Source organism: Camelina sativa, chromosome 18 (genome assembly GCF_030686135.1).
Source record: "Camelina sativa cultivar CO46 ecotype springtype chromosome 18, ASM3068613v1".
NCBI classification, from domain to species: Eukaryota; Viridiplantae; Streptophyta; class Magnoliopsida; order Brassicales; family Brassicaceae; genus Camelina; species Camelina sativa.
Genome location: NC_141897.1, coordinates 19341456 through 19364392, shown reverse-complemented (window position 1 = coordinate 19364392; position 22937 = coordinate 19341456). Strand labels below are relative to the sequence as shown.

General features: G+C 36.5%; 6 protein-coding genes across 10 annotated transcripts; 3 read left to right on the top strand and 3 right to left on the bottom strand.

Moving 5' to 3' along the window:
* Nucleotides 1-280: 280 nt before the first annotated feature.
* Nucleotides 281-1424, bottom strand: LOC104761993 (uncharacterized). Its single transcript, XM_010485202.3, has 2 exons — nt 1270-1424; nt 281-1008 (listed from the first exon to the last, which is right to left on the bottom strand). Exons 1-2 carry the CDS (start codon nt 1301-1303, stop codon nt 554-556), a joined length of 489 nt encoding a protein of 162 aa, XP_010483504.1. The 5' UTR covers nt 1304-1424; the 3' UTR covers nt 281-553.
* Nucleotides 1425-2168: 744 nt separating this feature from the next.
* LOC104761992 (laccase-16-like) lies at nt 2169-5096 on the top strand. Its single transcript, XM_087498137.1, has 6 exons — nt 2169-2457; nt 2707-2858; nt 2968-3212; nt 3300-3428; nt 3600-4544; nt 4802-5096. The coding sequence occupies exons 1-6, from the start codon at nt 2350-2352 to the stop codon at nt 4930-4932; spliced, it is 1710 nt and encodes a 569-aa protein (XP_087354263.1). The 5' UTR covers nt 2169-2349; the 3' UTR covers nt 4933-5096.
* A 3020-nt stretch (nt 5097-8116) lies between these two features.
* Nucleotides 8117-10541, top strand: LOC104728980 (transcription factor DIVARICATA). Of its 4 annotated transcripts, none has more exons than XM_087500291.1 (3): nt 8160-8391; nt 9059-9476; nt 9961-10541. In XM_087500291.1, the coding sequence occupies exons 2-3, from the start codon at nt 9073-9075 to the stop codon at nt 10379-10381; spliced, it is 825 nt and encodes a 274-aa protein (XP_087356417.1). In that variant the 5' UTR covers nt 8160-8391; nt 9059-9072; the 3' UTR covers nt 10382-10541. The 4 variants fall into 4 exon arrangements, with proteins under 4 accessions (XP_087356415.1, XP_087356417.1, XP_087356418.1 ...); XM_087500292.1 differs by having other exon boundaries at nt 8160-8403; XM_087500290.1 differs by having other exon boundaries at nt 8248-8956.
* Nucleotides 10542-11956: 1415 nt separating this feature from the next.
* Nucleotides 11957-12958, bottom strand: LOC104761989 (agamous-like MADS-box protein AGL82). Its single transcript, XM_010485196.2, has one exon. The coding sequence runs from the start codon at nt 12839-12841 to the stop codon at nt 11957-11959; it is 885 nt and encodes a 294-aa protein (XP_010483498.2). The 5' UTR covers nt 12842-12958.
* A 1068-nt stretch (nt 12959-14026) lies between these two features.
* LOC104761988 (uncharacterized) lies at nt 14027-17943 on the bottom strand. 2 transcript variants are annotated; one of them, XM_087498064.1, is made up of 4 exons: nt 16484-17943; nt 14932-16343; nt 14443-14800; nt 14027-14334 (listed from the first exon to the last, which is right to left on the bottom strand). In XM_087498064.1, exons 1-4 carry the CDS (start codon nt 17514-17516, stop codon nt 14327-14329), a joined length of 2811 nt encoding a protein of 936 aa, XP_087354190.1. In that variant the 5' UTR covers nt 17517-17943; the 3' UTR covers nt 14027-14326. The 2 variants fall into 2 exon arrangements, with proteins under 2 accessions (XP_087354190.1, XP_010483496.1); XM_010485194.2 differs by having other exon boundaries at nt 16430-17932.
* A 221-nt stretch (nt 17944-18164) lies between these two features.
* On the top strand, nt 18165-22357 carry LOC104761987 (ATP-dependent zinc metalloprotease FTSH 9, chloroplastic). The gene is made up of 13 exons (XM_010485193.3): nt 18165-19255; nt 19364-19429; nt 19513-19650; nt 19771-19836; nt 19931-20116; nt 20200-20286; nt 20374-20487; nt 20573-20697; nt 20788-20896; nt 20973-21098; nt 21189-21509; nt 21586-21709; nt 21917-22357. Exons 1-13 carry the CDS (start codon nt 18407-18409, stop codon nt 22042-22044), a joined length of 2439 nt encoding a protein of 812 aa, XP_010483495.1. The 5' UTR covers nt 18165-18406; the 3' UTR covers nt 22045-22357.
* The last annotated feature ends 580 nt before the right edge of the window (nt 22358-22937 follow it).

Below are 22937 nucleotides of genomic sequence, written 5' to 3'. Positions count from 1 at the left end.
GGTCTTTTATCAGATAATATATAAAGTATTTTGTCTTGTCCTTGTAACATACATAACCGGGTGAAGCGCATTAATAAGGGACGAGGAATCTATATATAGTATCAAGGATCGGAGACTTGTTCTTCTTAAATTATCGTGGGACGAAAGAGGAAACTAATAAGCAAGAGAAGCATGAGAATTCAGTGTCAGTATTTGCACATCTTCTGAGTTCTGACACTGAAGAGAAAGTATAGATATTGGCTCTGATCAAAACAACAGCCACTAGACTTGAAAAAATCAGTAGTCTCAAACTCGAGGTATTGGGTAACTTTGATGGGAGCATAAAGCATCAAGTTATATATTCGTAAACATGAATCAAACCAATAATAATAAAGCACAAGCGCTACTTCCCCAAGAGCAAGAACATCAATGGTACCCTAGGACAGAAAGCAGTTTTGTACTTTCTGCTATAAGTAGCCAGAAACACTTGTACGAGTGGTTGAATCCTTCATGATACACAGCCTAAAATTACACAAGTTTTTTTTTTATCACAACCCTTTTGCACCTTAGGTCCTTATTCAAGATTATGACCTTTCTCTTGAAGCTCAGTAATGACCTCATTCCTCATTCTCAGCCACAGTTTCTGAGCCTCTTTATCAAACTTCTTCTTCTCCATTTCCTTCTGGTAATTATCTGCTTCACCTTCAGACTCAACAATCCCTTTTGGCCCAATCGCTGTACCAATCATTCCTCCCTTTGCAACAAAATCCTCCATGGCATCTGTATCACCAGGATAAGGAAACTCACGCCTCTCGTACAAATGAGCCAACTCTCTCTCCTCCTTTGGTCTCGGCTTCAACGTCCACCAACCTAAAGGAGACGTTTCATTGTAAATCCACGCAATGCCAAAGACTGTATAGGTGCAAAGCAATGCTTTCCCCACTTGTTTCCAAAAGAACATATCGTCACGCCCTAATCCAACCTTCTTCAGGTACTTGTTTGCATCCATTGACTTCAATGCTTCTATTCCTGTTCACCAAACAAAGTCAAAATGAGATGTCGTTCAGGCATTTCATCGAACACCTTATGTGACAGTTGACACCTACTAACTTAGATCACAAAAACAAGTAAAAGTCGAAACCTTTGACAAAACCCACACAATATCCGGAGATATACACAAATTTCATGGATTTATCACTATAAATTTCATCCGAATGTGGGAAACAAGATAAAAGAAATAGGAGATTCGATCGGGAAACGAGTAAAAGGATGGTTTGAGAAAAATCTCACCCGTTTTAGCCTGTTGAAACTGTTTCCGCACCATCTTCTCCGGAGAGGTAAGGAGCTACGACCAAGCTTTATGTACGACGATCAATGAACTAAGCCCAGCGACATTGGGAACTTGCAGAAATGAAAGCCGAAACGAAGAGAAATTTTGATCTCCTACTAACAGAGAAAGCTCCATTAAAACGATATCGTTTAACAGTATTGGGCCTATTATTGTTTTGGGCCTTATTATTTACAATATGATTTGGATGTTGTGGGCTTGTTATTAATACTAAGTAGCATTGCGGAAAATACGACGTCGCTCGGTAATATCTAAGCCAAACACCAATTTATAAAAAAATAAATTGATTTCTGTTGGAGAGAAGGATTCAATAATTGGATTAGATGAGCTGTTATATAACAACCAAGAAGTAGCTTCAAATGAATTATAAAATTGTAGTCAAATAATCATATACTCGTTTTTCTTCGAACACATCTTCTAGTACTAGTTTCAAACGCAAACCCCAAAAGCCAAATGACGATTGAATTAGTTTCTTTATCATTAATTAATAAATTTTACTTAAGATGTTTGTAAGTTTATTTTACAGGAAATAAAAGATGAAGTAAACTTGAACGCGAACGTACAAAAATAATCGAGGTAATAGTCGTTAATTTAAATAAACTTAATGAGATAGACAAAATAGAGTCAGATATGTATGAAAGAACAAATGTGGGTGAGTTTGGTTAGATGGAGGATGAGGTTAATTACTTAACCCTAAATACGGTTGAGCCACCATATCACCTAAGCCCTTTTGACCTGAAAATCTTGTTTCTTGATCTTTCCATTTTTACAGTCAATCAATATACGTATTTTGCTATTAATATATTTAATCTCTCTAAGCTCCAATCATATTTTTAGTAGAAGCAACTCTTTCCTCTTCCGGTAAGTTCCCTTCGAAGAGTATATATCAGGACTCTTCCTTCAACCTAATAAGTAAATACAACATCGCATCAATTTTCTCCCTTTCTTTCATTGTTCTCAAACACATCTATATACACAATACAAATAACAACAAACATCAAGACAAAAAGCTTCCGAGACTAATGGAGATCCCGAGACGATTTTGCTTTTGCGTCCTAACGCTCTTTGTGGTTGTACTTCTATCGCCGACGACCACCGTTCAGGCCATGATCCGACATTACAAATTTAATGTGAGTCTCTCCTCGCCATATGTGCGTATGCATACATGTAAAAAAAGTCTCTTACGTAAGAGTGTAATTTTAGTTATTATAGACTTAAAAGCCTAGCTAGAGTTTCTTAGTTATGCAAAAAAAAAGTTGTTTACGTACATCCGCTGATAAGTGATAATCTAATCCATTGGTTGATATGCATAACGATTCATGCATGAAAAGTATCATGTAGTATGTACTGAGCGTTGGATTGAAATGTGTGTCCACTAGGTGGTGATGACGAACACCACGAAGCTGTGCTCGTCGAAGCCTATCGTCACCGTCAATGGAAAGTTTCCGGGCCCCACAATTGTTGCTAGAGAAGGCGACACTATTTTGATCAAAGTAGTGAATCACGTGAAGTACAACGTCTCCATCCACTGGTGAGCAACCTCAAACAAACCCGTTTTAGGATATTAGTGAAAGTAGTCCCTTTCTTTGATTAACTTTAACAATGTTAGACCCAACAACTAACTAAGAATAAGGGTTTAGGCACGGCATCAGACAATTGAGGACAGGTTGGGCAGATGGACCGGCTTACATAACACAATGTCCTATCCAACCGGGACAAAATTATATCCACAATTTTACATTGACGGGTCAACGAGGAACCCTATGGTGGCATGCTCACATCTTGTGGCTTCGTGCCACGGTGCACGGCGCCATTGTCATCTTGCCTAAGCTTGGTGTCCCATACCCTTTCCCCAAGCCATACAAAGAGAAAACCATTGTTCTTGGTGAGCGACTACCCAAAATCCAAAACACACTTTTCTTTAAAGGATTCTCTCTATACAATTATAGTTGTTAATCTTCATAATATATAGGTGAATGGTGGAAATCGGACGTGGAAGAACTTATAAACGTGGCTTCAAAAATTGGAACAGCTCCTAGCGCTTCTGATGCACATACCATCAATGGTCATTCAGGCTCCATCTCTAATTGTCCTTCCCAAAGTAATTTTCTATCAATAATGCTTACCACTTTTCATTAAGTAATTCTTTCTTCTATGTTTTACTTTTTATACTATCAAATTGTGACACAACAAGTACACTAGCACAAAGCCACTAGAGTTACATGTTTCGGTTCTTTTCTTTTCTAGTTTATAATGCTCTTTTCACTTGTAGGTAGCTACGGTTTACCCGTGAGAGCAGGAAAGACATACATGTTACGGATCATCAACGCGGCGTTAAACGAAGAGCTCTTCTTTAAAATTGCTGGTCACGTACTAACCGTTGTGGAAGTTGATGCTGTTTACACCAAACCTTATAAAACCGACACAGTATACATCGCCCCGGGACAGACTACTAACGTTCTCTTAACAGCCAACGCAAACGCTGGTTCCAACTACATGGTCGCCGCCACAACATTTACGGACGCTCACATCCCGTACGACAACGTCACAGCCACCGCCACTCTCCACTACATCGGCCCTACCGCCACGTCCGTTCCCACCTTCAAAAAAACCATTCTTGCATCACTTCCGCCGCAAAACGCAACATGGGTTGCGGCCAAATTCACTAAATCACTCAGGAGCTTGAACTCTCGCGAGTATCCGGCTAGGGTTCCAAGCACCGTGGACCGTTCCTTGTTCTTCACGGTAGGTCTTGGCGCAAACCCATGTCCCAGCTGCAGCAAGGGCATTCGCTTAGTGGCCGGAATAAACAACGTAACGTTTACCATGCCTAAGACCGCTTTACTCCAAGCCCATTTCTTTAACATTTCCGGTGTATTTACCGACGATTTCCCGGCTAAACCTTTGAATCCGTACGATTATACGGCACCGGTAAAGCTAGGCGTTAATGCCGCGACGATGAAAGGTACAAAGCTTTACAGGCTACCGTACAACGCAACGGTGCAAATAGTTTTACAGAATACAGCCATGATCTTGTCGGATAACCATCCATTTCATCTTCATGGGTTTAACTTCTTCGAAGTCGGTAGAGGTTTGGGGAACTTTAACCCGGAAAAAGATCCGAAAATTTTCAATTTGGTGGATCCGGTAGAAAGAAACACCGTTGGAGTTCCAGCCGGTGGTTGGACTGCCATTAGATTTATCGCCGACAATCCAGGTAAATAAAACTCACTTTTTAAAAATAATGCCTATAAAGCTATTAAGTGTAGCTAATTTTTTAATAGGGATTGGTTCTTCTTTTCGTTATTACATAAAAAAAGCTGTCATACTTTAGTGTTTTTTAGGCTTTCTTTCAATCACGAATTGGTTTTAAGTATATATATTCTTGTAGCGAATTATTTAATATTCGGTCCAACTTGCTAAAGTATTGTTTTTGTGGTAATTGATTTGTTTATTTTTTTGTTACAAATGAAGGAGTATGGTTCATGCATTGTCACTTGGAATTACATACAACTTGGGGATTAAAGATGGCATTCGTCGTCGACAATGGTCACGGTCCTGACCAGTCATTGCTTCCTCCACCCGCTGATCTTCCCAGATGTTAGGATATGTTTTTATTAATTTGTATCATTTTTTTTTGTGGGATTTATATTTAGTTACTTTTTGGGGAAATAAATGCTGGTTTTAGTGGATGAGTTCTAATTATTTATTTTGCATGTAATAATAAAACAAAGAGAAATTTTTATTTAATGACATATTTTTAATTGAACTATGGTAGAGAGTTGATGATTTTGAGAGTGTGAGATAAGAGGGCGTCATACGTATTGAAAACGTAAAATATATATATCTAAACCATTTAATTGGATCCTTACACATTTGTTTGTTCATATGTATAAACAAATACTTACGTGTACACAGGACATGTACATATTATTAAGCTATACTGGAATCACAATTTCCATGAAATTTTACCATAATAGTTTATATATCATGAGAAAAATAAAACACATTAAAATTGTCAGGGAATTGATTCCAAAAGATTTTCGCTGTTTCATCCATTACGCAAGACGTTTTGTCCCTTGGTGCACCAACACCTCAGTTTGATTTTAATTTCTGTTTAAACAGATTTCTGACTTATTCCCTGTCTGAAATAAAATAATATACAAATGTTAGAGCATCTAAATGATTTTAAGAGTATTTAATTTTCGAATACTTCTATTAATGGGAAAAAATTGTTTGGAGAATATTAGTTGTACCAAAAATGGCAAAAGCTACTATTCAATTATTGGCATGCCTCTCCAACATTTAGACCTTCCCCTGCATATACACCTCCTTGAAAGTCCAAAGGGGCACTAGAATTCCAAAATAAAATAATAATTTAATTGTTTAATACTGTAAGGATGTCAACATCCTGTTCAATAGAAACTTGATTAAATCATTATTTATAGGCCAAAATAAACATGCATAAACTACAAATTCTGACCAATGATCATTTTTTTTTTGGCGATCTTGAAATAATTATTTAACAATTTTTCTTTTTTTGGGGTGAAAGAAGAAATTTTTTTGCAGTTTTTCATATTTGAAACATGTGCGAAAGATTTTAGTTTTTAGATATATTTTTAAGCTTTTTACTCACCTTTAAATGAAATGACAATATGACATAAATGATTTAAAAGTGCTAGGTCAATCAATTTTTTGTTCAATTGACTAATTCCAAAGAATTGTACTTTCTAAATTATATTTAGTAGAGAAAATGTATTGAACAAAAAAAATTAATTAAAAGGTAACGTATTTGAAAAACTTCTAATTAAGTACATTAAAAAAAAACATAATTGAAAAGCCCGTAACTATCACTGGAGATGTACACTGTGACATATATATGATTGGGGGACAAAAGTTTTTTCTCTAATAGTATATGATCAAGGTCAATTTTGAACATTTTGAACTGGATTAAGGTGATATAATCTATTCTCTAAGTACGGTATGGTACCATCACCAGCCACGTAACACAAGCTTACCGGCTTAATAAACAAAGTTTCATTTGACTACAAATGTAATTATCTAGTGCTCTTCCTAAAACACTGTAATTAGGACGTATATAATATATAATCTATGCAGTGATCCGTGAAATGAGGAATGTTATGTTGTACTAATAAACTCGGCAATGGATTTCTTTGAAATGTCCCAAGATTCTTCATAAAATATATATAAACAAATCACTGTGGTATTTTGAATTTTTGAGTAAAGACAACTCATGCGATGGTCAACTCGTACAGATAAGTAAGTTTGATCTATAACTTCTTCGTACATTCATTTATAGGTTTGGGAAAATTATATATTTTGGATTCAATCGTAACGTTTTTAATATCTGTCAGAACGGTGGTTGGTATGATTATCGTAGCTAGGCTACGTACGGTGATTTTGGTGTGTTTGTTGTAATTTCTATAGTTTGTATCTCGTTCTTGATTTGATTTACTAACCAGTACGTAACAACAACCTCCATAGAATCTCGGCTCCAAAACATCCTACGAAGTACGAAACGTTACCAAACCAAACCAATTGGGAGCCATCGAAGATCTCACGTGTCGACTCGTCGTCATTAACAGATCTAACGTACAGAAGTCAGACACGTGAACGAATCATAATGGAGAAGACAGATTCCTCGAGGTCTTGAAAAAAAAACAAGAGAAAATAAAAAAAGTGGAGAGAACGGACCAATGATAATGCAAAACGCGCATCTCACGTGGACCCCTTTTGTACAACTTGGCCATGTAAGTTACCGCTGATCTCGACCGTTCATTTGGCGGCTCCTTTTTCCCCGATCTGACACATAAAATCCCCAAATTGCAAAATAATTAAATAAAATACTAGAGATGAACTGTACGTAATCAGTGAAAGAAAATTTTATAAAAGTATACAGTAACGTATATGTTTTTTTTCTTATAATAAAATATATAGTATCTTTTTATTTTAATAAGAATGTGGAAAATTTTGTTATTATTATTTTTTTTTCCTGAGAGGCATCGTACACTCCCAAAAAATGTCAACTTCGTCTATTTAAACAAATATTATAATTTTTGTTTTATCGCAATTACAACTATTTTTGTATTTCAAAATATTTTCAGAGTGTTCACCATCATTATATCATAGGGGTCACGGAATTTTTCCTTCAATTCTTTTTTCATGTCTTCTGATCTTCTCGCATGACCAAACCAAATCAATAACACGGTAGTATTTACTGTTTTAATTTATAAGACTACACAAACACTTCAAATTATTGTCAATTTAACTAGTTCGAACTCTTAAATACTAGTACATGCCTGTTACACCATTTATACTACTATACTAGTATCGTGAATATGGAAACAGACTCCATAAATCATAATCAACTAATTACTTCTCCATTGAAAAAGCCTTAAATATTTCAGGGTCAATTAAGTAGCTACAGCATAACTTAAAATCAAAATAATTTCAAAAGCAGAGTTTGTATAGCGTGGTTAAGATTAAAAAAAAAATGGACCACATTTGGTAAATTAGAGACAGTTGTGAGCAATTTTTCAAGCGGTGTACATTCCACTTTTGTTTTTTTTTAAATCATAATTTTTAACGATGTATTCTCATTTCAAGTATCTATTTGAAGTGTGTATAAAACAACTAAACTAATCAAACTTTCATCGGATTTACCCCAAAATATAACGTAATTAGTGGAACAATTACTGTTAAATGTGTATGAAAGTATTATTCACTATCAAGCAGGAATATAACTATGTAAGGTGACAAAAAAAAAGTAGAAAGGAGTTAAAAATGAGAATCAAATCTTATTTTCTGTAACAAAAAAAAAAAAAAAAAAAAACAGTATCACCTAAAATTTAGCTTCTCAAGAACAGAACTATATGTATAAGAGCACAAATCATCACCATGGCCTCTTTTTCTCTGCCTACTTCTTCTCTCTTCTTTTTTTCTTTTAACACGAGAAAAGTTGAGAATTTGGTCTCTGGTTTTAGTTTTCTTTCCATTTATGGGTTCATTTGCTTCTGCTTGCACGTTATAGTTTTCCTAATTGGGTAAGCTCCAAGGTAGCTTCGTCCATATTAATTTTCTTTTTCTTTTGTTTTTCATTTTCTGTAGCCATATGTTTATTTTCCCGAGAAATTTTATCCACAGCCCAGATCTTTTTAACTCCGAGTCTCTCTGATACTTAAATATACCACTCATGCTTTGTTAGCTCCACCAAATCTGGAAAACCAATAGATTCGTTTTATTTCTTCTGCAAAAATCTCAGAGCTACCCAAATAAATTTCTCTCTTTTTTTTTTTTTTTTCTTTTGGCTCACTATACACAGATCTCGACTAGATTTTTTACTCTAAATTCTTTTTTTTTTTTTTCAAAAGTTTTAAACTTTTCAAGATTCCTTGAAGTGGGTCTAAACTCTTAAGCAATGCTTCAAATAAATTCTTATGATTTCTTCTCTAAACAAAATAAAAATGAAGTACCATTTGATATTGTTTTTTGTGTTCTTCCTTTGATTCTCTTATCTCTTCCTTCCTATCAATAAACCCCCCCAAAAAAAATTATTTTGATTCTTTGGATCTTATTTGATCCCAAACTCCGTAAATCCAACCTTTGTCGGTATGATTTATTCTTACATATCGTAAAAAAAAAAAAACAGAGCTAGGTTTTTTTAGTTTTCGGACATGGAGGTTCTGAGACCGACGACGTCACACGTGTCAGGTGGGAACTGGCTCATGGAAGATACGAAGAGCAACGCCGGTGTAGCAGCTTCCGGGGAAGGTTGCACGTGGACGGCGGCGGAGAACAAGGCATTCGAGAATGCTCTGGCGGTTTACGACGACAACACTCCTGATAGGTGGCAGAAGGTGGCGGCGGTGATTCCGGGGAAGACCGTGAGTGACGTCATCAGACAGTACAACGATCTGGAAGCTGATGTCAGCAGCATCGAGGCCGGTTTAATCCCGGTCCCCGGTTACGTTACCTCCCCTTTCACTCTGGATTGGGCCGGCGGCGGTGGAAGTGGCGGGTGCAACGGGTTCAAACCGGGTCATTCTGTATGTTATAAACGGTCTTCGGCCGGTAGATCGCCGGAGCTGGAGAGGAAAAAAGGCGTTCCTTGGACGGAGGAAGAACACAAGTAAGTCTTTGATTCCTTTTCCGGTTTATCGGAATTCAAATTTAACCGGAATTATATGTTTTATACCGGAGTGGTAGAAATTATTGGCATAAATGTTGATCATTAATCGTGAAAAGCGGTGAAACAGTTCATAAATCATGTCATCAATTTAATAAAAATATTTGGAAAAATATCCAATATTTTCATTACTATAGTGATTAAGAATGACAATATGATAGTATAATATTCTGTAGTATATACACTTTATTAAAAATATCTTTGATTAGATATTTGTCACAATCTGTCTTAATTGGTTCGAAGAAATGCATGCATAGTCATAGTATATTCACGATTATGCAACACACTGTTTGGCTGTAAAATCTTGCCTAATAACATATATAACAAATCATACCTAGATTGAACAATTTAGTTTGGTAATGACATATTTATGTTTTCATATTGATTTGTGATGTATATTTGATTCAATAATTGTCACAATTCTCAGGCTATTTCTAATGGGTTTGAAGAAATACGGGAAAGGAGATTGGAGAAACATATCTCGGAACTTCGTGATAACACGAACGCCGACTCAAGTCGCTAGCCACGCCCAAAAATACTTTATCCGGCAACTTTCCGGGGGCAAGGACAAAAGGCGAGCAAGCATTCACGACATAACCACCGTGAATCTCGAAGACGAAGCTTCCCTGGAGAGCAATAAGAGCTCAATTGTTGTAGGAGAACAGCGTTCAAGGCTTACCCTGTTTCCGTGGAATGAAACGGACAACAATGGAACGCATGCGGATGCTTTCAACATAACGATTGGAAACGCTATTAGTGGCGTTCACTCGTACGGCCAGGTTATGCTTGGAGGATTTAACAATGCAGATTCTTGCTATGATGCGCAAAACACAATGTTTCAACTATAGCTAATGGAGATCCATCTCTAATTAAACGGTGTAAGTGAAATTCTTAATTTTTCATATGGACGAAACAATCGTAATTGGCAATTGTAAAATAAACGTCCATTTGTTTTAATTTCAATATCGAAATAGTTAATGAAAGTCTCGTGACAGAGTTAAATTGTTATTCGTTTTTTTCCTTCTTTTTTGACCCAGCTACATCGTTCATGTTTTATTAAATGTTTCAAATGGTTGCAAGTTGCAAAATAACCAGTGGGTGTGTGACAAAATGGAAAATCGGTGTGGGTAAAATGTTGATTGACAAATTTAAACGATATACAAGTTTAGCCAAATTGAACCGAAGTGTGATTATCGAGTTTACCAGCTTCTATTATATTCGTAACATAATTCCAACTACGTACACATCAACTTCACTTCTGGACCACCATTACAAAATGGGCTTTCGCAGCTTCACACACATGGCATCCCGTACACATACTGACAGAAGGTCATCGACTCATCGTTGTAAGCTTCATGAACCGGCTTGAAGAGTTAACCTAACAAAACATCAACATATGTACGATACTCTGTTACTGTCCAATATAGACGACAAACCGTACCGAATTACCAGATTTTGGAAGTGCTTTAATAAATCCTAAACAGTGCTAAATTTACTAATGATGGTTATGAAAACACAACACTAGTCTAATTCATATAATTATCATATATATAGTATCACACACATGATAAGAAAATTATTCTGAAAAAAATAGAAATATGTTATACAAGTTGCAGCGAAAAGGTTCAAAAAGACACAAACTTGGCCATCTCTAACTAATATCCAATTTTTGTCGTTTACTGTTTGCATAACGTATAGATCATAATATGGCATTATTCATTGTTCGTCTCAATCAACCAAACTATGCTTTCAACAACCACTTGAAGTTATAACACAACGGACAATGTATGAGAACAATGCAATTAATTAATTACGATATTGTAGACCTTTTATTTTCCTCAACATTATGCTAGTCCATATATTACAGACAGTAATATCTTATTGTTTTCTTTATCTATATAACTAAAGAATTCCAGAATTCTATCCACTGAAAAGTGTAAATCATTAGGCTACATACAGTTGAACTAGAGCAAAGAGCCATAAAAATATTTTATTTTATAGAAAAAAAATCACAAAGAAAAATAACTCTATTGATATAATTTATAGTTTTAATGGTTTGTAACTTTGTACTAGTGTTGTTGATGTGTCCCTGCCTACATTCATCCCGACATATAGAAAAATACAAAAGAACTATATCTAAATTTGTTTTTAGTTATTGCTAATATGACAGATGGTAGATGGCCAAAGATAAAAATTTGTAAAAAAGACATAGTGATAATATAATAAGTGGTACAATAGTTTATCGAGTGTGTTTAAGGAAAAGTATACTACCTATTATTACCTAAAACCGAAACTTTTATAGAATGTAAAAATGATGATGTTATGCCAAAAAGAAACTTGACAAAACCAAGCCATCATATACAACAATACCAACAGAAACAGAATAATAAATAAAACCCTAAAAACTAATTAAGCTCCGTCATTCAAATCGGCTTCTTCCCTGAAAGATCCCAGTCTTCAACTTGATTTCCCGATAACCTCCAAGGAATATTGAACGGGACTTGATATCCCGCAAACGGGTTCACATTATAAGCTGCAGACCTCGGTACAACCGGTTCACGATTGTAATAAGGCTGTGCTTGCCTCTGCATCAACTGAGTACCATCGTTTCCCTTTGACATCATCAAGCCTTGATTTAACCCCAAGTTGGTCCAGTTATCCGTGAGATTCGGGTCCATTTGAATCTGAACATCATGAGGAGGGATGAACGAGTAACACATATTGTTATAGTTATTAGGGAAGCCTTGAAACTGTGGCTGCTCAGAAAAATACTGTTGCATGTAATGTTGATCCATTAAACTCTGCGGGATTGGTGTGTCCATGGCTTGATGATGAACCCTAAACATACTAGGTTCCTGTCTCGTCACAGCTTCGTGTAACTTGCTATCCACGGCACAGAATATCGCACGTAGCTGCTCTCGAGAACACTTGTCTAGCTTCTGGTCCCAGTGACAATACTTATTCTCACTCTTAAGTACCTTTTTATTAGTCTCCATCTCTTTCGCTTTCCCTAAATCGTTAACGAAAGTTTCCACGTGGTTTTCTTTCTTGCAGCTGTTCGACACTGTGTCTTTGCACTTACGTATGATGTCTCTGACTTTGGTCTCGTCCCTCGGCCATATCTCTGGCTCGGAAATCACCTCATCCGTCGCCTTAGTGGGACCATAGACGATGAGACATGTCTTGACACCGCAGAGAGTTGAGAATTCCGTTGCCTTCTTGTAAAGACTAGCTTTCCTCTTCTTGTAAGTTGTTACCCTTGTCTTATCGTTCGCTATCCTTTGTAGGTTCACTTTCTCCTTGATCATCCTTTTTGTAACCAATCAAATTATTGTTAATACAAAAAACATATAAACATAAATCTATTGTCGTCAAAAACGACATACAAATATATTGAACTGATATATACATGTTTTATATATGAATAATCGTTTATGTTTATAGGCGTTTAGGTTTTTCAAGCTAGTATTTTTTCTCTAAGCCAAACCAAAGATTTGAATAATCGTTTACGTTTATAAGCGTTTTGTGAATATATAACATAAATACGTACCCTATATACATCTAGTGTATAAAAACTCAACTTTTGATCAAACTTAACTAGGCTTTTATGTTTTTCTCTAATTAAGCAACTTTAACCCAACACGATCACAAACCACACGATAGGACAACTTTTTTTTTTTGAAATCGACTAACAAACAAATCAGAAACGCAAAGCCAAGAGTAGGAATTCGAGAAGTAGGAGCTAATATAATTTTCGACACACCCCAAAACAAAATCAATCTAGCAAAAAGAAACCGTAAGAAAAATCCCACAACAGAACGAATAGACAATGGAAGATGAAAAACCTTAGAACCAAAAGTAGAACTGATGAACAAATGTAAAAGCTGTTTATGTATATTATGTATCAAAAGAAAAAGAAAAAGTACACTTGAATATCGAAGCAAAGTTTCAATGAGACTTTTTTTTTATGCGCAAACCATTTATTGGAGCTTCTGTCGGAATATGGGTGAAATCGAGCTAATATATGCGGGATTATAGATATCGAGTTTTGATTTAGTTTGTGTTTAAGGAAAGAAGTCAAAGATCACGAGATATATTCTTTAAATGAATATGAGTATTTAGGAAAGAAGAATTAAAACTGGAATATTTAGTTTGTCAAAATGGAAGATATACTAATTTGAAGATGCTACGCAAGAAAGAGAAAAGGTTAAACACAGATACATTTAATCTTTTTTTCCTTTTCAGTTTAGACGGTATAATATTTTGTAATTTGCTAATATACTTTTTTTTGTTTAAATGTTCATATCATCCTCTTTGCCGACAGCTATTCAATCACCTCATCCTACTTCGAAGCCGACAGCTCTTAGAGCCGTTGTGGACTGTACGATAGATCGTCTTCCGCGGGATCATTCTTCTACGTCTTCCCTTAAATTTCATTTTCTCTATCTCATTCATCTGTTGTTGTTAATCCAAATTATTTATTTTGTAATGTGTTTTGCTAATATAATCTTAACATTAAACCAAAAGTAAAATGAAAAAAAATGGTACATCTCTAAATATTACAAAAAAAAAAAAAAATTCCCTTTACAAATTTTAATTCAACAAAAAAGTACATTAAATAAATGTTACAACAATTTGTTTCACTTGATAAATCAATCAAATTTTTTAAAAAGAATCTGTAACAAATTTTCATTGAATGATGTATCTACCGTTAAGTTCCTTGTGGTGAAATAGACCTTATGTGCAACTTTACTTATTTTCTTCGTCATGATCCACTGTGTATCATCAATCTGTTATTCTTCTGCAGAAATAATAATAAGCATTTGGTTATCAATATAAAGAACATGAAATAATTTATAATTAATCTATTCTTTATTTATAGAATCTCTATTTTTGAATTAAGACTAACCTAAGACTATGTGATCGTCTTTTGTTGTTTGGATCCCTGCATTTTGCATTTCCCCATTCACTTTCTTGTATGCTTCATCGTCGATTTCTGGAGCGTCTATACCAATATTATGGTACAATGATTCTAAATCAAGCTCTATCTTCTTTTCCATACCTTCAACTTGTTGAAAGAGTTTTTGATTATCTTCATTATTGCTTTCACTAGCAGCTAAGTCATTGGCTACTGCACCGAGTTCCTCTTTATTAATATCTTGAGAGACAGTGTTTGCAGGAACAATAACATCTTCTTGCTCTAGTTGTTGGGTGATCTCCAATGTTTTTGGTGATATCCTTTGGGAAGAAATAGAATATATACCACACTATTCAATGGAGAAAGAAGACACAATTACTAAAACAGAGAAGGGGCTAATACAATTTATTGTCTTAGTATATGGCTGTACATAATTATGTAACATCACATAATCAAAGATGATTAGAATAGAAGGTGAACCTGTTGAGTCCATAGTTGTGAATCTTGAGAGTGATGGCTTGAAGATGCTTCCAAGACATTATGAGTTTTCTCTTCCTCTATTGGCGTTACTTTCTCATCAATACCTTTGACTAGTTTTTGATCATTTTCTCCCATTGCCTCATTTTCTAGTAACTCTGTAAGAACATGCCCTAGAGAACTCTTCAAATCACTTTGACATGCCTCATTTTCTTGTTGTTTTGTTATTTCCTTAACAAAATTGTTTAAGTTTGGTTCTTCTTCTTCTACCTCTCTTTCAAATGATTCTATATAGGTTGTGTCCAAAGAAGCATCCAAGGGGCTCTTAGTTACCTCATGTTCTCCTTGAATGGTGCTATTCAATATATGATCTTTCTGCTGATGATCAATGATATCTAATACAATAACCTTAGGCGATACAGAAAGATCATCATTTACTACTTGTTGCATATCAACCACTTCTTCATCAATCAAATTCTTCATGGATGAATCATGAGTAATCATAGGTCTCTGATCACTTAGTTCTTTAGTCAAATTATTCATATTTTCTGAGCTTTCCCCATCTATTGAGTCTAAGATTATTTCAGGTTCTTCTGTTATAGAAGACAGTGACGCACTTGTATGGAACAACATGCCTTCAAGTTTTGCAGATCTTCTGGGCTTGGACACATCACTAGAACTAGAAGGTTTATGCTCAAGAATGTCTTCATTGTGGCTTCTTCTATCTAAAAATGACATATCATCACCTGTTATTAGGTTTTGATCAACCACACAATTTTGATCTAGCTTGGTCTCAAGTTTAATCCATGCAGATTCATTATTCTCCTCTTTTGAATCTATTCCACTTCTTGATTCATATTGGTGAGAGATCCTCTTACGCGATTCTTCATCGCAGACAATTTCTCTATCAATATCTGTATCATAAATGTAAGATTCCCCGCCATTAGACCAATCATCAAGCCAATCAACTGTTGTAGGAGGTGAACCTATCTCTGAGACCTCAACTTGCATATCTGAGGCAACTGAAAATGTTCGACTATGCGAATTTCCGCATTTGCGAGTGTAAAACATATTGTGATCTTCTAGTCTTGGGGCTACTAAACCTCTTGGCAATGTTGCTGGAATACTATTTCTTGTTTGATTCACAAGATAACCGGGATAATTATCCATGGATTGGCATATAGCTTCCCTAAGCTCTGCTTTGTTCAAACGGTTGAGTTCTGACTCACTTTCTTCTGAACAACTTGAATCATCATCATCTTCTTCTTTGTTTGAATCTGTCTCGTCATTCATCTCTATTTCTCCTTCTCCGGTTTTTTCACTCTCAACGCTTTTATCATCTTTCTCTATTGTAGCTTCTTTGACATTACATGGGAGCACATGTTCAGTATGATCCATATACTCATTGTCCAAATCTGTAGATAACAAAAAAATCATCATAAATTCACATAGTAGATTCAAGCAAGAATTTTAATATTCAGAATAATATTTGACATATAACCTAAAAATTTTCTAGTAGTTGAAATGTCTGAAGAAGAAACTGGGCTGTTCGTACACTGAGCATGTTCTGGAGAAAAATGAGCAAAGCGACAGAAGCTCTCATGACGACAAAAGAACATATCTTTGTGGTTATTAAACAATGAAAACTCTTGATCAAAGCTATCTCCAGTAAGATTAGGTCTTTCCTCTTGAGGATCATAAGGAATATCAAAAGGGTTTCTCCCTTGTAACATCACAGAAGGCGCAGAGCCTGGAATCTGTAATCCTCTATCAGTAGTAGCATCAGAAGAATTATTTCGATGTCTTTCAAGTGAGTTCCTCAAAACCGTAATTTGAAGGTGGTTGTTGTTCTTTCGAGGGCTAGTTGTTTCTTCAGCTTGAAGCTTACTTCTTTGATCTAAAGCTAGTCTAAAGAGCCGCCTCGCTCTTCTTCTAGCGATTAGAGACTCTAGTCTCTTATTTCTCTCAATCTCTGAAATCCCATGTTCATTAACATTACTTATCTCTTCTTTACCATTCGACGGTTCTTCATATTTGATTTCACAGCTACAAACCATTGGTTCTTCAAAATTAAGATCACACGATTCTTCTTCCTCTCCACGAATAACCTTCTTCTTATTGTCTTCTTTTACTAGATTGGTTTCTATAGCTTTGGGAGACTCTTCGAATTGAGGGGTACGACCAAGAAAGTCATTGTAAAGAGAAGTCAAGATAACTTTGTCTTTCTCTTCCTCGCTTGTTTGTGAATCCCATTCTTCAACTTTCATTCTAGCATTTCGTCTAACACTTCGTTGTTGTTTTAAATGACATATCTTTTCTCCTTTACAACTTTTTGGCTCTGAAGACGAATACAAACTTGAAAATCTCAATCCTAGCCTTTCGCGGGCATACACTAGAGCACATGCAAGAACCGGTGACGAGTAGATCATAAAGAACAAGAGAGAAGGAAGGAAAATGTATAGCACGAGTAAAAACATTGAAACCCCTGACAAAATCGGATGGTTCCTCATGAACTTGATGCTCATACTCATCGAATATCCAAGAATTTTCCATAATATTGCGATGGTTTCTTTCGCATCAATGCCCATTTTTCATGTAATCAAAGATGAAAGTGATATGAAAAACAAAATTTTCCAGAGATTTAGCAAAGAATTTGGCATCAAACCGAACAAAAATTGATAAATGGAGTTTCCAATTTTAGATAGCATCGTCTGGAGATCCTCTATTTCAGGATATTTAAGTTTGCTAAATTTTGTTAGTTTACATTCTTGTTTATTTGATAGAAGAGGTCATCAAAATGACACAACAGAAAATAAGTTTTTTTTGTTTAACGCAAACCTAATTTTCTGGTAATTAAGTTAATTACAGAATTTAGAAAAAATGTAGGAATAATTTTATACTATTATAAAACTAATTCAATGTGAACGGTCAAGACTCTTGAGTACTCCCCTCTACAAGCCAAGCTAGCACAAAAAAAATTATGTTACATTTTTGTATTTTAGACGAAAAATAAAAGATTACAATGTTGGAAACACATATTTTTATGTGTTTTTGTGACAAAAATAGAAATTTTAAATTAATTATATCCATGAAAATTAGAAGCCAAAAAAAACTCAGATTGGTGGCCCATATCCACCGTTTAAAACCTGTGGTCAGGAAAAAAAACCTGAATATCTCATCAACCACTATCTTTTCTCCACGTCACGTAAAACACCGTTGCTTACTATACTTCTCACAACACTGGATTCTAACCTTCAGATAATCTTTCTTACAAAACCGAACTCCGGCGTTATCAACGGTTGAGATATCTCTCGTAATTAGATCCAACGGTTGAAATTCGAAGTCGTTGTTGCCAGTAAACCTCGCGTTTCTGTAGTGAACCAAAAAAAAAAGAAGATTAGATTATTAAAACAAACTGTGTTGCAATGTCTTCCTTTTGATTTCCTCAATTTCTAGGGTTCCAAAAAAGATAATAGTAATGTCTACAATCGAATTGCTAAGTTCAGGAATCCAAGATAGGTTTCGATTCTCAACTTGTTGTAGTACTAGTAGTTTACTGTATCTGCATGCTTCGAGCTTTTTCCGAGATCGGTCTTTAGGGTTTCGTCAGAATCCGTATCGATTTGTTTCCAATTCAATTCAGCTTCCTCAATCAGTTTCAGGGTCGAGAAACCATGAAAGGTTCAATCTTTGGCAAGGGTTTCCGAGGAAGAAGAGTAGTAGTAGGAGGACGATTGTGAATTGTCAAGAAGGTGATCAGAAAGCTAGCTCGAATGAGAGGAGAAATGGGGAGGGAGAAGGAAAGAGGAATTCGAATTCGTCGAAGCAGAAAGGAGGGAAGCAAGGTAAGAATGGGATGTGGTGGTCTAAAGGGAAGAAATGGCAGTGGGAACCGATCATTCAAGCACAGGAGATTGGGGTTTTGTTGTTACAATTGGGTATTGTTATGTTTGTGGTGAGACTGCTAAGGCCTGGGATCCCGTTACCTGGTTCTGAGCCTCGGACACAGACCACGTTTATGAGTGTGCCGTATAGTGATTTCTTGAGTAAGGTTAATAATAATGAGGTTCAGAAAGTGGAGGTGGATGGTGTTCATGTTTTGTTTAAGTTGAAAGATGATGGGAATTTGCAAGAGAGTGAAACTAGTGGTAGTAAGATGTCTGAGTCGTCTGAGGCTGTGCTTAGAAGTGTGACTCCGACTAAAAGGGTTGTGTACTCTACCACTAGGCCTAGAGATATCAAGACACCTTATGAGAAAATGCTTGAGAATAATGTTGAATTCGGGTCGCCGGATAAGCGCTCTGGTGGCTTTTTCAACTCTGGATTGGTAAGGACATGGCATTGTAATTGTTTGTTGGCTTTTGTTTAGAAGTCTAGCAATTTCAAAATGCTTATATCGAAAAGGTTTCGTCTTTTCTTGTTTTTGTTGTTTCAGATAGTTCTGTTTTACATCGCAGTGCTTGCAGGGCTTCTCCACCGGTTCCCTGTTAGCTTTTCTCAGGTTTGCACATTCATGATACCGTAATGTGGTTGTTTAAGTTAAGGCCTTGTTCACTTTCCTTAAAAGCTATGAGGTATACACAGAGTACAACGGGACAGCTGAGGACACGCAAGTCTGGTGGTGGTCCTGGTGGGGGAAAAGTTTCTACTGAAGGTGAAACAATCACTTTTGCAGATGTTGCTGGTGTTGATGAAGCAAAGGAAGAGCTAGAAGAGATTGTGGTAGGTTTATCTGTCCTTAAAAGATGCTGCACTTTTCTGAAATGATTATCAAATCTTTCTGAAATAGCTATTTGTTCATAATCTTGTTAATTTCTCTTACACTTGGCTTAACTGTTGCAGGAATTTCTCAAGAATCCTGATAGGTATACCCGTTTAGGTGCTCGTCCCCCTCGTGGTGTCTTATTGGTAAGTTATATAATGCAGTTTGACCATTTCCTAGGTAGAGTTTATGCGCAATGTTTGGTTATTATCTTTATGGCTTTATTTCCCTTTTTGGTAGGTCGGTCTTCCTGGAACAGGGAAAACCCTTCTTGCAAAAGCTGTTGCTGGGGAATCTGATGTCCCCTTCATAAGTTGCTCTGCAAGTGAGTTTGTTGAGCTGTATGTTGGCATGGGTGCTTCACGCGTAAGGGATCTTTTTGCACGGGCCAAGAAGGAGGCTCCGTCAATTATATTTATCGATGAGGTGCGAATACGTGATCACTGATAAGTTACCTCCTGTACTTGATATCTATGTAAATCTCAAATCTGTTTTCTTTCACTTTTCAGATAGATGCTGTCGCGAAAAGTCGTGATGGTAAATTCAGAATGGTCAGCAATGATGAAAGGGAGCAAACTTTGAATCAGTTGCTCACCGTAAGTTTGTAACGAAGTATTTTTCCTGCCAAAGTTGCTTTCATGATCTTTGCATTGCCCATTTATGTGTCGGGAACTGGTTTGCAGGAGATGGATGGTTTTGACAGTAGCTCTGCAGTAATTGTTCTTGGAGCTACCAATCGAGCTGATGTCTTAGACTCCGCCCTGCGTCGGCCTGGGAGATTTGATCGTGTCGTTACTGTTAGTAGAATATCTTGCTTTCTTTACTTATAATGATCATGCAGTGTAATATACTTTATCAACGCTATCTGACACTTTTTTTCAGGTGGAAGCACCTGACAAAGTTGGAAGAGAATCCATTTTGAAAGTGCATGTTTCAAAGAAAGAGCTTCCTTTGGGAGATGATGTCAACCTAGCTAGTATTGCTTCAATGACAACCGGTTTTACTGGGTAAAACTTTGTATTTTTATTCTTGACCCGACAGTTTCTTGCCTACTTTTTTACTCTATATCTAGTCAACTTTTATGTTTGGTTTTATAGGGCAGACCTTGCAAACCTGGTTAATGAGGCTGCTTTGCTAGCCGGAAGGAAGAGCAAGATGACGGTTGAAAAAATTGACTTCATTCAGGCTGTTGAGCGATCTATAGCGGTATTGTCCTATCCTTTCTGAATCTATTGAACAGCTCATCAGAGTTCGTTTCTTTACATTGCATCGTTTCTTTCAGGGCATAGAAAAGAAAACAGCAAGGTTAAAAGGTAGTGAGAAAGCTGTGGTTGCAAGGCATGAAGCTGGACATGCTGTTGTTGGTACAGCTGTTGCAAGTCTTCTTCCTGGACAGTCTCGTGTTGAGGTAAAGCAATGAGAACCGCTTCTTGGAAAGCCCTGATACGAATGTTTACATGTGTTAATAATGCTATCTGCTAATCCTTGGTGTTTTCAGAAATTAAGCATATTACCAAGATCAGGAGGGGCATTGGGCTTTACATACATTCCTCCAACGCATGAAGACAGATATTTGCTTTTCATTGATGAGTTACATGGCCGCTTGGTAACACTTCTTGGAGGTCGTGCAGCTGAAGAGGTTGTTTACTCGGGGCGTATATCAACAGGTGCACTTGATGATATCAGGAGAGCAACCGACATGGCCTACAAGGCAGTAGCTGAATATGGTCTCAACCAGAAAATTGGACCCGTCTCTGTATCTACACTTTCTTCTGGTGGCATTGATGACTCTGGGGGTTCACCATGGGGAAGAGACCAGGTAACTTTATCCCTCAGTTCTAGTTAATCTTGTTCAAAATGGAAACCAAAATTAACATGTCAGGCTTAATTCACAGGGGCATCTAGTTGATCTTGTTCAAAGAGAGGTGACAAATTTGTTGCAATCTGCTCTGGAAGTTGCGTTGACTGTTGTTCGTGCTAATCCAGATGTATTAGAAGGGCTCGGTGCTCAACTGGAAGGTAAACACATTACACCACTGGATACTAATACTGTCTTTACTAAAGCAAAACATAGAACCAGTTATGTGAAATAACAAGTAAACGGCTAGTGCATTCAAATAGGACATGGCATGATATTGTCACTGAAATCACATGTTGATGGCCTTATTTCGTAATCTAGCTCTTCAACTAGTTGACTCTGTTTTGAAAACATGTACATGGTTTCAGATGAAGAGAAAGTAGAAGGTGAGGAGCTGCAGAAATGGTTAAATAGAGTAGTTCCCTCAGAGGAACTTTCTATGTTCATCAAAGGAAAACAAGCTGCTCTGCTTCCAGCAAAAGCTAGCTCCAGTTAACATCTACAAAGCCTCTTATATCTCTTTATCTCTCAGGTCAGGCCTGTGTAAGCATCTGATGACTCTGCCACACTTAAAAGAATTAAAAAGCTAGAAAGAATCTATCTACCTCTCTGGCGAGTCCTGGCCATCAATGACTTCGTATGTATAGAAAAGAAAAAGCTTTTTTTTTTTACTTGGTATTAAACAGAGCATGTGTTGTAATATTTGCTACCTTTTTTCTGCAAAGTTATTGGCAATTGTATTATTATTGTTCCACTTGTATATATATAGACCATTTATGTTAATATACAACTTCATATGGGAAGATGAATCCATCGTGTCCAAAATGACTCAACCATGAATGTATATGATATAAGATGTGAGATTTCAAGAACTTTTTGGCAAAGAGGCCACCGAAGCCGTCGTTCTTCTTCTGTGGCACCGCCACCGAGTTCTTGCCGCCCGAAACGGGTTTTCGGCCAGAAACGGTGGTTCCTTGTTTCTCTTCTACCTTCTGGAGGAGAGGATCGGTCTCGTTAAACTGATCTTGCTTAGTTAAACTGCCGAGAGAAAGAAGTCGATGATACTCTTCTCTTCTTTCGTGCTGCTGGTGGTGGTGGTGGTTCCTTTGCCCCGCGTGGCGTATACTCTCACGGTGGCCGGAGCAAAGGACATTAGAATCAAAGAAGCCATTAATTCTTGTTGTCTTGTGCTCTGTGTGTCTTCTCTTCAGCCGTTGGATCGGTTTGACATGCGCTCTCCACAAGTGTCTTATCCTTTTTTTCCTTTTTTTCTATCACATGTGTATGTACAATGTAAGCGTTGATTATGCTGATGAGTGATGATGTTGTTTACGATTAGCATGGAGAAGAATAGATTGATGGTATAATGATATATGTGAAGGTGCCACT